Source organism: Lissotriton vulgaris, chromosome 2_2 (genome assembly GCF_964263255.1).
Source record: "Lissotriton vulgaris chromosome 2_2, aLisVul1.2, whole genome shotgun sequence".
NCBI lineage: Eukaryota > Metazoa > Chordata > Amphibia > Caudata > Salamandridae > Lissotriton > Lissotriton vulgaris.
The window spans coordinates 106507953-106520230 of record NC_141688.1 but is presented as its reverse complement, the minus strand read 5'-3'; the positions used below and the strand labels follow the sequence as shown (position 1 = coordinate 106520230).

Sequence of the window (12278 nt, the reverse complement as noted above, 5' to 3'; positions counted from 1 at the left end):
GGATGGAGCGTATTTCAACGTCATCAAATGCTGATGTCAAGACAGGTGATTGAGAAAACAGCTGGAACCCTGGGAATTTTTGCAGCAGGGAAGCAATGACTGCATGTTATGAGGCTAAAAGACCAGGGACCCCGTAAGCACAGACTACTTCCCCACTGTGCTCTTTATAATACATCTTTCAGGATTAAGTATATGCTAGTGGACAAGAGACTAAAAGAGACCCAGTGGTTTTTGACTCCTTAAGATGACAGATTAAGAAATACACAAGGATGCAGGGCAGTTGGACAAGGTTATGGTGTGGGACTCCTCAAAGGCGGTAGCAAAAGACACTTTTATCACAAGACCATTCACTTAAACGTTGTTCGACAGTAACAGAAGTTAAACTCAAAGAAGCACAATGTTGGGTGAATTGGCGCAGAGTGTGTGGTAGCCTCTAGAGAGGAACGCTTACCTCTCGTCATGTAGGCTCTCACTTCTCGTCAGGCAGGCCAATTTCCCTCCTAATGCTTGATGTGCAGAGATTAGACATACTCAAACCGATCAATCAAGCAGGATTTATAAAGCGCGGCTAATAACCTGTGAGGGGATCCAGGCACTGAGAGCTCTGCTGCCATATTTATTACTTCAGTGATCCATGTGGACCAGGCAGGCTTAATCCAGGAAAGGAAAACTGGTGACAGCGATAAGGAGGATCTACATTTGATTGACATAGCCTGGCGTGGGGGGGGTCGGGATGCAGTCCTACTCTTGCTTGACTCTGAAAATGCATCTGACCGGGTTGGTTGGGTTTCCATGTTTAGGACATTTGCCTGTAGGGGACTTTTTACGAAACGGACCTTAGCTAGCTGACAATACCCAGAGCATTGTTTCATTCCTATCTATTGAAGCATTTGTATATACATGCTTGCGAAGACCTACGAGTAGTATAAGCCACTCCATTGGCATCCCTGGTCTAATCTTTTTAGTTCTCAATTTGCATGCAGATAATTCTTAAATTTGCAACTCTTTTATTTTCTTTCTTCTGGGTTCAATTTCTTGGCAATCATCCGTCTGTTTCATGCACTGCTATGATCTCTAATGCTTTTCTCTGAATCCCACCAAAATTAGATTTTCTTCTTTTGTACCTAATCCTCCCACTTTCTTTCTTCTGCACACTCCATGCTGCGATCTGCACCTTAATCCCAATACTCTACATCATCCTCGTAATATGTACTATGTAGATGATTGTTTTGATTGCTCTCTTCCCTTCTGTGGAACAAAGGAGTGGTACGCAGTTCCTAGGTGAAGTGGTTGTCACCTAAGTCCACCTATACAGGAGTGTATGACGGAGAAAGTAAAAGCAGGGGTCGTGTCGAATAGAAGGAGGCGGGGGATTCCTCCTTGTGGAACTAGGGCTCTCACACACCCAGCAAGCTAGGTGTCATGCTTCATCATTTGAGCCTGCTCCTCGTTGGGCCGGCGCTGCAATGCACAACGGGCACCCTTAAAGGGGCTCTTTGCCGGAGATCTTTTATTCCATGCCGTAAGGGTGCAGTGGGGGTGAGGGCGCCTAGTCTAATGTAGATGTCAGTGGGGTGTGTTAAAATAGGTTAAGGATTCCTCTGTGATGCTTTATTCATTTGGGTACCTTACCTAGGATAAAAAACAAAAGGAGGGTAGTGTGTTCTCTGTGTTAGGTGCAGGAAACTCTACTCTACTCCTTAGTGGCCGACATGTTTCTCGCCATAGTGTTGTCTGAGAGAGATCTAAGGCGATTCTTCTGGACCGTGCAAAGAGGTAAGTGAAAAAATAATTACTATCTACAATTTTGCGTGGAAAGTATACGAGTTATACTTGCCACCTTCAAAATGCGCCTAGGGAAATCCTCCTAGGGGAATGAGGCCACCTGCAAGTGAAAAAGGGTATAGAAGGCATGATATGCATAATGGTCACGCTATGAACACCATTTGATATTGACATGCTGAAAGGTGAAATGCATATACTGCCATAGATGTGCTTTTCTCATACTTAGTAAAAATAATTATACTCCAAAACCCTTTAAAAAGTGCAAACGCAGGTATCACAGTATAAGGTGCTGTTAGCCCACACCCAGGGGCTGCTGCACGAGACTCACCGAAATTGGGGAAAGAACAGGCCTCATCTGGTGCATCGGTATCTAGACACGCAACAGTAGTGTCCCTAGGGTAAGTTAAGAATGCAGTTAAGAGAATTCACAACAAGGCTGCATATCTGAGGGTAGGACGGGTCCAGACAACCGTACCCATCAGGCACCTAAGAGTTCACTCAGTCAAGTGAGGCGATCCGCTTGCTCGGAAAACTATGTTGTGGCGCTCGAGGAGACAAACATTGTTAGGGTCACGAGGGCGCCACACAATCAAAAGTAATAGCCAGCCTGAACCAACACAACTGGAATAAATCTTTGTCTGGTGCTTTTTCTAAACCAATTTTAAACTCACTTTTCTTGGTTTCTTCCTTTCACACCTTCTTTTGCACTGCACACCCCAGTCCCACTTTTTTGGCCACTCACCAACATCGAGTGGTATACCACTCTGTCGTCTCTTATACTCAGTGAGGATACCCCCTACCACCGGGTTGACCTCCTAGGAGAGTACCAATAATCTCTGACGGGTGGTACGGACAAAATCCCAAATGATGAAGGGCGGATCCGAATGGTGACTGATGGGTATTTTTCCTCATCCATGGAGAGCTCTCTGTGACATAACCTGGGGGCAAGGGTGAGTTCTTGTTTGGTTTTCTTTGTTTTTGGGCACATTAATCTGAGACCCTCTGGTACCTTTGTTGTTTATTGGTTCTGCTGGGGATAGTACCCAGAGCCCGGTCTTTAAACTTCCCCTAGGTCCTCCTCCACCGTATTGTTTTTGTTGTTCAGTGCAGTTTTTCAACTGCGGACCTTGTACTTCCTACGAATTATTTTTATCGTAGCGTTGGTTCATCACACATATGTGATTCGAGCCTGTTTTGCCACTCTAGATCATTCTTTGCACGTTTGACGGGACATCTCCTCCTAATATGGCAGAGAACCATGGTTTATCTTTTTCCGAAGCTGACCTCCTAGCAGCATTGGCTGATCATCCCGACCTAACAGAGTCTTCCGGGTCTGCAGTCACTGCGAGTGAGGACGACTGGGGTAAACTGTTAATTTTAAAGAAATCACAAACTAGGACAGCCACGCATGGTACTATCATGGCTCAATACCTACGGAATGATTGTGCACCTACAGGTCTCATAGTAACCAACACCCCTAGATTATTTCTAAATGATAGAGAGTTCTTAAAAAACTGGGCTTTCATCGCTTGGAGGTGCACCAGAGATGGTCTGATTTTGATCATCCAAACCTCTAAACGCATAGCTGACACTATGCTTATAGAAATCCAAATCCTAGAGTCCAAAATAAAAACCACAATTGCTCCTAAAGTCTTTAGTAAGAACTTAGATGATACAAATAAAAACAACAGAGACTTTAGAGAACATACTCTTTCGGTTAAGATGGATAAATTCAAAAAAGATCTTGACAAATTTCAGTTCGAGAAAATTTATCCCTACTCTAGTGATACTTACACTCCCCCAGACTTTGGTAACAATACCCGCAGGAAGGGATCATCCTACAGTACATCCAGCTCCGGCGACAATTCGTCAGGTAGCGACACTGGTAGTGATAACTCCTACTCACGAGGCCGAGGCCAAGGCAAGAGGAACTTTAGAAACAATTGGAGGGGCAACCAACAACAACAGTGGTGGTCACCCCATCCCTGGCATTTTGGAGGTATGCACCCTTTCTTCCCACCACAACAACCAGGCCCGTTCCAACAGCCTATGGGTCCTAACATGCCTAACTTCCCCGGCAATTTTCAAGCAAACAACTTCAATGGGCAGCCTTTTTTAGGGTTTGGCCGAGGCAGATCTCGAGGCAGGAAGAGAGGGAATACACAGCCCCAAGTTCACTTCAGCCCCCCATCAACATCAACAGAAGGGAGGACACTGAGGAGCAACTCATCCAAGAACAAGGAGACCGGACAGAACAGTGCAGCACCAGTATAGTCATCAACTTGAGCAGCCATGTTCTGACCCAACAAGAGGAGGAGGCCTTAAATAAAGGTTTAGGCTTTGTACCCACTCATTATAATGATGAGTTTGAAACCCGGCTAGAACTAGCCAGGGTTTCTTAGAAAAATTAGACTACACTTCTTCTTCGCGGACAAGGAAGATAACATACAGAGTGAAGAAGATGCTAATACTGGACTAAAGTGTAAGTCTACTTTCACTCCTCCTACCCATCTTATGCCTCCCCAGGTGCTGGCCTATGAACAGGCTTTAGAAAAAGAAATGGATGACCTCTTCAGCACTAACCATAGAGTTTTTAACAACTTGCCTAAATCTCTTCATTCAGCACTTAAGTCCTTGACTGACAACAAGAACTTAACAATAAAGCCAGCTGACAAGGGCGGGTCGATTGTAATAATGGACACACAAGTCTATAGAACAGAGTGCCTTAGACAACTGAATATGAGACAGTCTTACGCCCCACTTAACTATGACCCGACGGATGAGCTGAAATCAAACATCAAAACTATAGTAGAGGAAGCCTCCACAGAGGGATGGATCACCCCAGCTGAAGCCAGGTACCTCTGCAGCGAGCACCCCAGGATGCCTTACTTCTACACCTTACCCAAGGTTCACAAGGAGCAACGACCACCCCCAGGACGTCCCATCATTTCCGGGATAGGGTCAGCCCTTGAACCCCTCTCCACCTTTGTGGACCATTTCTTGAGACCTATGGTGCAGGAAATGCCCACTTACCTAAAGGATACCACCGACCTTCTCAGATTGCTACCCAATATCGAGTTTGATAGAGAAACTGACCTCCTAGTTTCATTTGATGTTGAGGCACTCTACACCTCCATCCCACAGGATGAGACACTGGACGTGATACACCAACTTCTAGAGTCCAGAGAGTTCAACAGCATCACTCCTGTCTCATTCATAATGGCCTGCGCCACACTGGCCATGAAACAAAACTTTTTTCAATTTGAGGATCAGGTTTACCTCCAAACTTCAGGGACCAGCATGGGGAGCGTTTACGCCCCCAGTCTGGCGAATCTGTATGTTCATTCGTTCGAACAAAATCATGTACTGAACCAGACTAATCCTTTTATTGACAAATTAAAAACCTGGAAAAGGTACATCGACGACGTCTTTGTTGTGTGGCGAGGGTCGAGTGAGAGCTGCTTAGAATTCCTGGGGTGGCTCAACAGCAGAAATAATCACCTCAAATTTACCATCGAGATCGGTCAAATACAACTAGCATTCCTTGATCTTTTGATAACAGCAGGACCATATGGCCTACAATCAGAGCTTTACAGGAAGCCAACCGCAAGGAATTCCTTGCTGTTGTTTGACAGCAACCACCCACGAGCACTAAGGGAGAGCCTCCCCTTTAGCCAATTTTTACGGGTACAGAGGAACTGTTCCACGGGACAGCTTTCGAGAAACACTCTAATGATCTAAGCAGGCAACTTGTGGCTCGTAAATATCCTCCTAAACTTGTGAAGAGGTCCATGAAAAGGGCTATGAACAACAACCGGGAAGCCCTATTGGAACCGAGACCTCCCAAACCGGACCTAGACCGCCTCCCCTTTGTCCACACATTTGGTAGTCTTTCGAACGGCATTCAGAGTGCGGTCAAGAAGCACTGGCCTATACTGAACTCTGGGCGCCTTACGCTTCCCCGCCCCCTTGTCTCTTTCAAGAGGGGCCCAAATCTGAGGGACAGAGTGGTGCACACCAGGCCTCGCGAGGAGATGCCCAGAGCTGTGGGCACACTGTGGAACCTTCCCCCTGTTCAGGGGCATCATCCTTGTGGCAATTGCCAGGTTTGCGCACAGACTAAGAAATCACTGGAAATTGATATAGGGACCACCAGACCATGGAAGCAAGTTAAGTTCACTAATTGCAATAGTGACCATGTGATCTACCTTATCATTTGTCCATGTGGTTATAAGTACGTGGGCATGACAACACGTAAGGTCCGCGTACGGATATCTGAGCACAAGAGCACGATCCGTTGCGCGAGACAAGCCACCAAACTTACTGCCCATTTCCTGGAAGCTAAACACCTAGCCACAGAATTCCAATGGACTGTCCTCGAACAACCCTTCATACCCTCACACACTACAGACGTGGCCAGCTATCTAATGAAAAAAGAACAGAGATGGGTCCTCAAATTGAAGACACACAAAGAGGGTCTGAATGACGAAATTCCATGGTCTTCTCTGTAACAATAGTACCATTGCCTTATCACAGCTTTTTTCAATACTGCGTCACTGTTTGCCTCATTCATAACAGGAGGGAGATAGGTACACTAGTCTCTTTGAGATAATTACATCATGCCCCCAGGCTCCCGTCCTAGCGGATGAACCACCATCATGTGCCATATATTACTTGGCATTTAACCAATGGGCCGTAGGGTGGAACTCCATGTTAGCTGTTCATATTGGCCCTGCTGTGTCTCTAGCGTAACATCCATGTCCTACCCAGAAGTCACAGTATCCTGACCAAACTCGTTTGAGTGTACATAGTATTCCACACGTTCTGCTAGATAGCGCTCTAAAATCACCAGCGCCTGTCACGCATATTACTCACTTTATTTACTTTAGTTGTCAAAACCGTGTATCACCAACACGTGTTAAATCCTCCTCCGTGTTTACCCACCCAGTTCGTTTATCCTCATCGCTTTGGCAACCGAGGCAGACCCAGTACGAGCCACTAACACGGCACCCAATAGGAGCGCAGCTCTGATATGCAGTTTATCCAATCGCAACACGCGCTGTGAACGCGTCACGTCACCGCGCTCCCAATAGCAGCACTGGTTCTATTCAGCCTCTCACCTGCCTGCAGCCGATCATGTTGACTCGGTTCGAACCAGCTTTGAAGGGCAGCGAGTGGCTGTTAATCAACACGGGGATATACGCCAATCCTGAGACGCTAGTAAGACGCCCCACGTGACCTCCCACCAAATGAGGACAGGGCTTATCTACACTCCCTCGCCAGCTGTCGGTACCTCCCCAGAAGGCCAGGACGCCGGCCAGGAGTACCGACGGTTAGGTAAGGCGAGCCCTCGCGCCCAGGCGCTTTTGCGAGCATATTTCCACCATGGTTATTTACTCATATGGAGCTTCCTTTTTAAACATAACATCACTCTGACTGGTCTACTTGACCATGTATTTTCGGCTAATGGTAGTACAAGGAGCTTTGTTCTGTCACGTGCATTTTATGTGTTAATGTGTGTCCTACATGTTTTCTAGAGCGGTGCTTCATTCTTCCCCTGAGCCTCTGCCAGGTGGGGTGAGGCCAGCTAACCTTACAGATTGAGGTAAGAGCTCACTAACATTTGGCATCATAAATCTTTCCCCAAATGTATCTAAACTGCGTCTGCACTCAGTTAGTGCTTGTTCTGAACAACACCATATGTGTTCTAGTTTAAATCATATTTGATGGTTTTACTATCTGGCCCATTTACTATTGAGAGCCTTATCTCCTCACTTTCTTTCCACGGTGATTTGCACAGACTGTAAGGACACCCGGAGCATACAGGTGACCGTGTGCACTTGTTTATGTTTCTTTGGTGTAACTTTTTTCTTGTGATTTACTTTTTCACCTGGTGTAGTAGCATTTATTTTAATTCTGGTCCTGAAGAAAGCAATGACAAAATTAGTCCTTGAATTGCTGAAACTAGTCGACCATATTGACCTGAGGCTGTCTACATAAACAGATAGTCAGCGGGTGCACTGTTTTTAACATTGGTATGTTAAGCACAACTGGAATAAATCTTTGTCTGGTGCTTTTTCTAAACCAATTTAAACTCACTTTTCTTGGTTTCTTCCTTTCACACCTTCTTTTGCACTGCACACCCCAGTCCCACTTTTTTGGCCACTCACCAACATCGAGTGGTATACCACACTGTCGTCTCTTATACTCAGTGAGGATACCCCCTACCACCGGGTTGACCTCCTAGGAGAGTACCAATAATCTCTGACGGGTGGTACGGACAAAATCCCAAATGATGAAGGGCGGATCCGAATGGTGACTGATGGGTATTTTTCCTCATCCACGGAGAGCTCTCTGTGACATAACCTGGGGGCAAGGGTGAGTTCTTGGTTGGTTTTCTTTGTTTTTGGGCACATTAATCTGAGACCCTCTGGTACCTTTGTTGTTTATTGGACGTAGGTGACAACCACTTCACCTAGGAACTGCGTACCACTCCTTTGTTCCACTGTTATTTGGGCAAGTACGCTGGACCTATTAAAAGCCCTATCAACATCCTTTTTCCCCCTCCTTTTTGATAAATTCTCTTCCCTTCTGCACATATATTGTTAGATCTCATTGATTTTAGCAGTGAGCAGAGTTGAGTCTCAACTTTGCACAATGTTTATTTTAAGCTTCACAAACATTGAAGCTTACAAAGGTGGTCAGCTTTACAAGCCATTTGTTGTATCTTTAAACCTTTCCATCTGCTATTCAGAGCTGCGACCAGTATCAAGTTGTCCTCTACCATTTCTGCTTCCATCCAAAGTCATATGGGTTAATTTTCCTATATCATAGAATAATTTACATTCACCCAACTTTCCTCATCTCGTATTTCTGCCACTAATCTACTAATTCTAACCCTGCTTCTATATCACATTGGCTATTTCAACAACCTCTATTGTATTTCTAGATGGCAATGTTTGCCCATTAGAAGTATTCCTGCAAGTGCCATAGATTTTCAGGGATTCTTTGTAAATATGAGATATAAAAATCTGCTTTGAACATAGGAGAAAATCTTTTAACGTCCAAAACAACATTAGGCCATTTTTCAGATCATACTTACTATTTATTATAAACTGCAAATAGTGAGATGACAACTTTGGGGGGAATTATGATCTTGTTATGGAATTCTTCTGACCGAATCGGATTCGGAATTGTTTCAAAAAGAATCGGGTTCTGCGAGTCTGATTACCAATTACCAATTACCAATTACGATGCATCCTTATGCTTCCAGATATGATTCAGTCGGACTCCCATTGACTTCAATTGGAGCCTGTGTTCCGAACGAGAACACAGTCTCCCATTGAAAAAAGGGGTTGTTGGGGAAAACCATGCACCCTGTGACGGGCACCCGTTGGTGCCTGCCGCCCTGTGCATGGTTGGAAAGGGGTTCCCATGGGTACCCTGGAGACCTCAGAATGAAGGGGGGCCGGCTACGGGTCCCCGATGTCAGATTCTGACAGCCGTTTTGTGTCGGGCAAACCGAATCGGAACGGCTGTCTGAATCAGTCATCGGAATTGCTCGTTCGGAAACTGTGTCCCTATAGCTGTACGAATCAGCTCTGAACGACTTGGTGTTAGGAACCAATTCTGACAGCCTAATGGTTTCCTTGCATTTGATTACTTGTACCGTTTTAATGTTATGAATAATGTGAACCTGAAATCCTCTTTGAAAGATATTTGTTTTATATTTAAATAAAGATATTTTTGTTGTTGTTTCCTTGCATCGTCATAAATATAGGGGCATATTACCAACAACTAGCGATAATTATCGCTATGTTGGCTTAGCGGCAATATTTTTATCGCCGAACTGCGGCGATTTTTATCGCTTAGGAACCTTGCTATTACCAAGGTTTATCTCCTAAGCGATAAAAATCGGCCGAAATGCATGAATATCGTTGAAAAGTCAGCGATATTCATGCATTACCGAGCTAATGCTCTTAGCCATGTTATCCACCTACCATTGGATAACATGGCTAAGAACTGCTCAGGGGCAGGTGTTAGCTTTTGGAGATATTCGCGCTTAGCGCGAATATCTCCAAAAGTTGGTAATAGGAGATAGCGATGTTAGCGACTGTTTCCAGTCGCTAACATCTTGGCACGCCCACTTTGCATGTCATTAGTGATAAATTTCACTGACATGCAAACGGGGCCCAAGATGATCGCTATCTCCTACTAGCTGTCGCTAACTGGTGTTAGCAACAGCTAGGTAATAGGGAGATAATTTTATCTCCGCTTTCTTGGCTTTTAAGGCCAAAAAAGTGGAGATAAACCTCCTTGATAATATGCCCCATAGTTTCCGAATCGGATTTGCAAAATCTGAATCCCGTTCGGAGCTTTTCCGGACAGCATTGTTATTGACCTGTAAATGTTTGCAATGAGAAAACTATCTTTAGGCCAGGCCTAGAGATAGCTGTAGCTGTGTCACCAGTCTCATATATAATCAAATAAAATCCACATACATAGAGGGATTTGGGTCAGCTTTCTTCATCCATTGGTTGGTTAAACAGGCATTCACATTTTTCTTCCGTCTTTACACAACACTGGGGTATTAGAACTCTGCCAACTTCAGCCAATGCCTCTCTTGCACCGCGAGTGATGTTATTTCGACAAATTGCATACATTTGCCTAAAAAGAGCTACAGATTAGTGTCAGCCTGGTCCCCAATTCTTTACTTTGCTAATGCTGTTTTTGTGACATTGTTTGTTTTTAATCGCAGTTGAGTGTTTACATTTTGTCTTCATATTACTGTAGTACAAAACCAGTAGTATATTTTATTTGCACCAATAAAATGTATACTTTTTAATGCTGTGTATTAAAAATGAAAAAGGGTCTTATAGCTGTTCTAAGTACATTTGTTTGCTAGGAAGCCATATAAAGTTCTATTAAAATGTCTTTGCATGCCTTTGTCTCAGACTTGAAGTGAAGTTGAAAAAGGAGAACTGGGGTCCTTGGAGTGGAGGAAGCGGTTCCCGCCAGGTGCAGTTTAATCAAGGTTTTGGCGATGTAGCCATTCTGAAGGCGAGCAGCAAGATGCTTCAAGTCAGCATCGGACCAGGCCTTCCAAAGAATTCACGTAAGTCCTCTCGTGATTTTAGTAGGATAATTTAATGTAATTACAAAACTACATCAACATGAAATAAGCTGGAAGTTGTTTAAGGTAATAGTGCATTCTTGTATAGCATTCAGTAATGGTGCTTAGCGCCTTTCTGAGCACTCGATTTTTAGCTGTCAAGAGAACTGAGGCATATGGAATGCATTTCCCCCAATTGCATTCAACTTCATCAGGTAAGAGAGACAGAATTATACATCAGAATTTTATAATGGAAAATACATCCCTACACAATCGACACGCAGACAGGGCTGGCTTTAGCGCTGGTGATGCACAGTGTGACAATGTTTGTTGGCGCCCCCCAAGGACCACCTTCACCACGGATTCCCTCAATACCACCCTTTAGCAGTGCCGCTCAAGTCTATATGATCACTTTCTCTCAGATGCATTTAATAGTTTTTTTAGCACCACACATACTAGTGTAGGTTGTCAGAGCACTTTGCATCACATACATATTGCACAATCAATCATGCTTGTGTAAATCAGGGTATAGGAAACTTTACATAAGACAGAGGACTACAAGGTGTAGGAGTCACATGTCATCCATACTGGTAAACAGTAATGTTTGAGTGCTTAGTATGGAGAAGCACAAACTCAGAATTTAAAACGTAACATCGTGGTTGGGGGTTCTCTTTAATAAAAAGAATTGATTTCTACCTAAATGGACCTATTTTCCAACTTTAGGACAATGAAAGACGGCAAAAAATCATGCCGCTCCGGCCTATGCCTTGCAGTTTTTATACAGCTCTTTGATGACAGTTAATTGCTCACTGTTCTACATTAGGATTTAACTTATAAACTGCAAGTAACAATAAGAGCAGGGCGCCGGCTTTAGCGCTGGTGGCGCCTGGTGCGACAATCCTTTTTGGTGCCCCTCCTCCATGACCTCCTCCTTGGATTCCCTATCTACCACCCATCAAAAGTGCACCTCATCTCTCCATGGCACTTCTCTCACATATATTTCTTTTGTTTTAAAGCACTGGTAATGGCTGGCTTTACTAATCACCCAGCTATCCACATAAAATACAGATCTGTTCTCTGCAGCAGGCATGTTAACCCTCTGCACTACTTAATGTTGAGTCAAAACTGCCACTAGACAAAACTCTAATCTCTCTCTCTAGCAAGAATATTAATCACAAGAGTTATCTTGACATTTTTATTGATGCCTGAAACCTTCGAGCCCAAAGAACTCTGCAGCAGGTGCTTTTTATTGTAAGTAAATGCCAAAAACAGGGCCCACCTCAGCCCTCCCTCCTCAGGGCAGCACCCACTTCCAGGTCAGCGGCCAGTGCTGCTGCACTGGGCGCACCGTCGTAAAGCCGGCCCTGAATAAACTCTCTCT

The 12278-nt window shown here is 44.5% G+C and overlaps 1 protein-coding gene across 2 annotated transcripts in view; it reads left to right on the top strand.

Moving 5' to 3' along the window:
- Positions 1 to 12278, top strand: part of MYO1E (myosin IE) — a 635008-nt gene that overhangs the window by 579544 nt on the left and 43186 nt on the right. For both annotated transcript variants that reach the window (XM_086959387.1, XM_086959385.1), the window contains exon 24: positions 10740 to 10900. In XM_086959387.1, coding sequence (XP_086815513.1) covers positions 10740 to 10900 — 161 coding nt within the window. The remainder of the gene's footprint in view (positions 1 to 10739; positions 10901 to 12278) is intronic.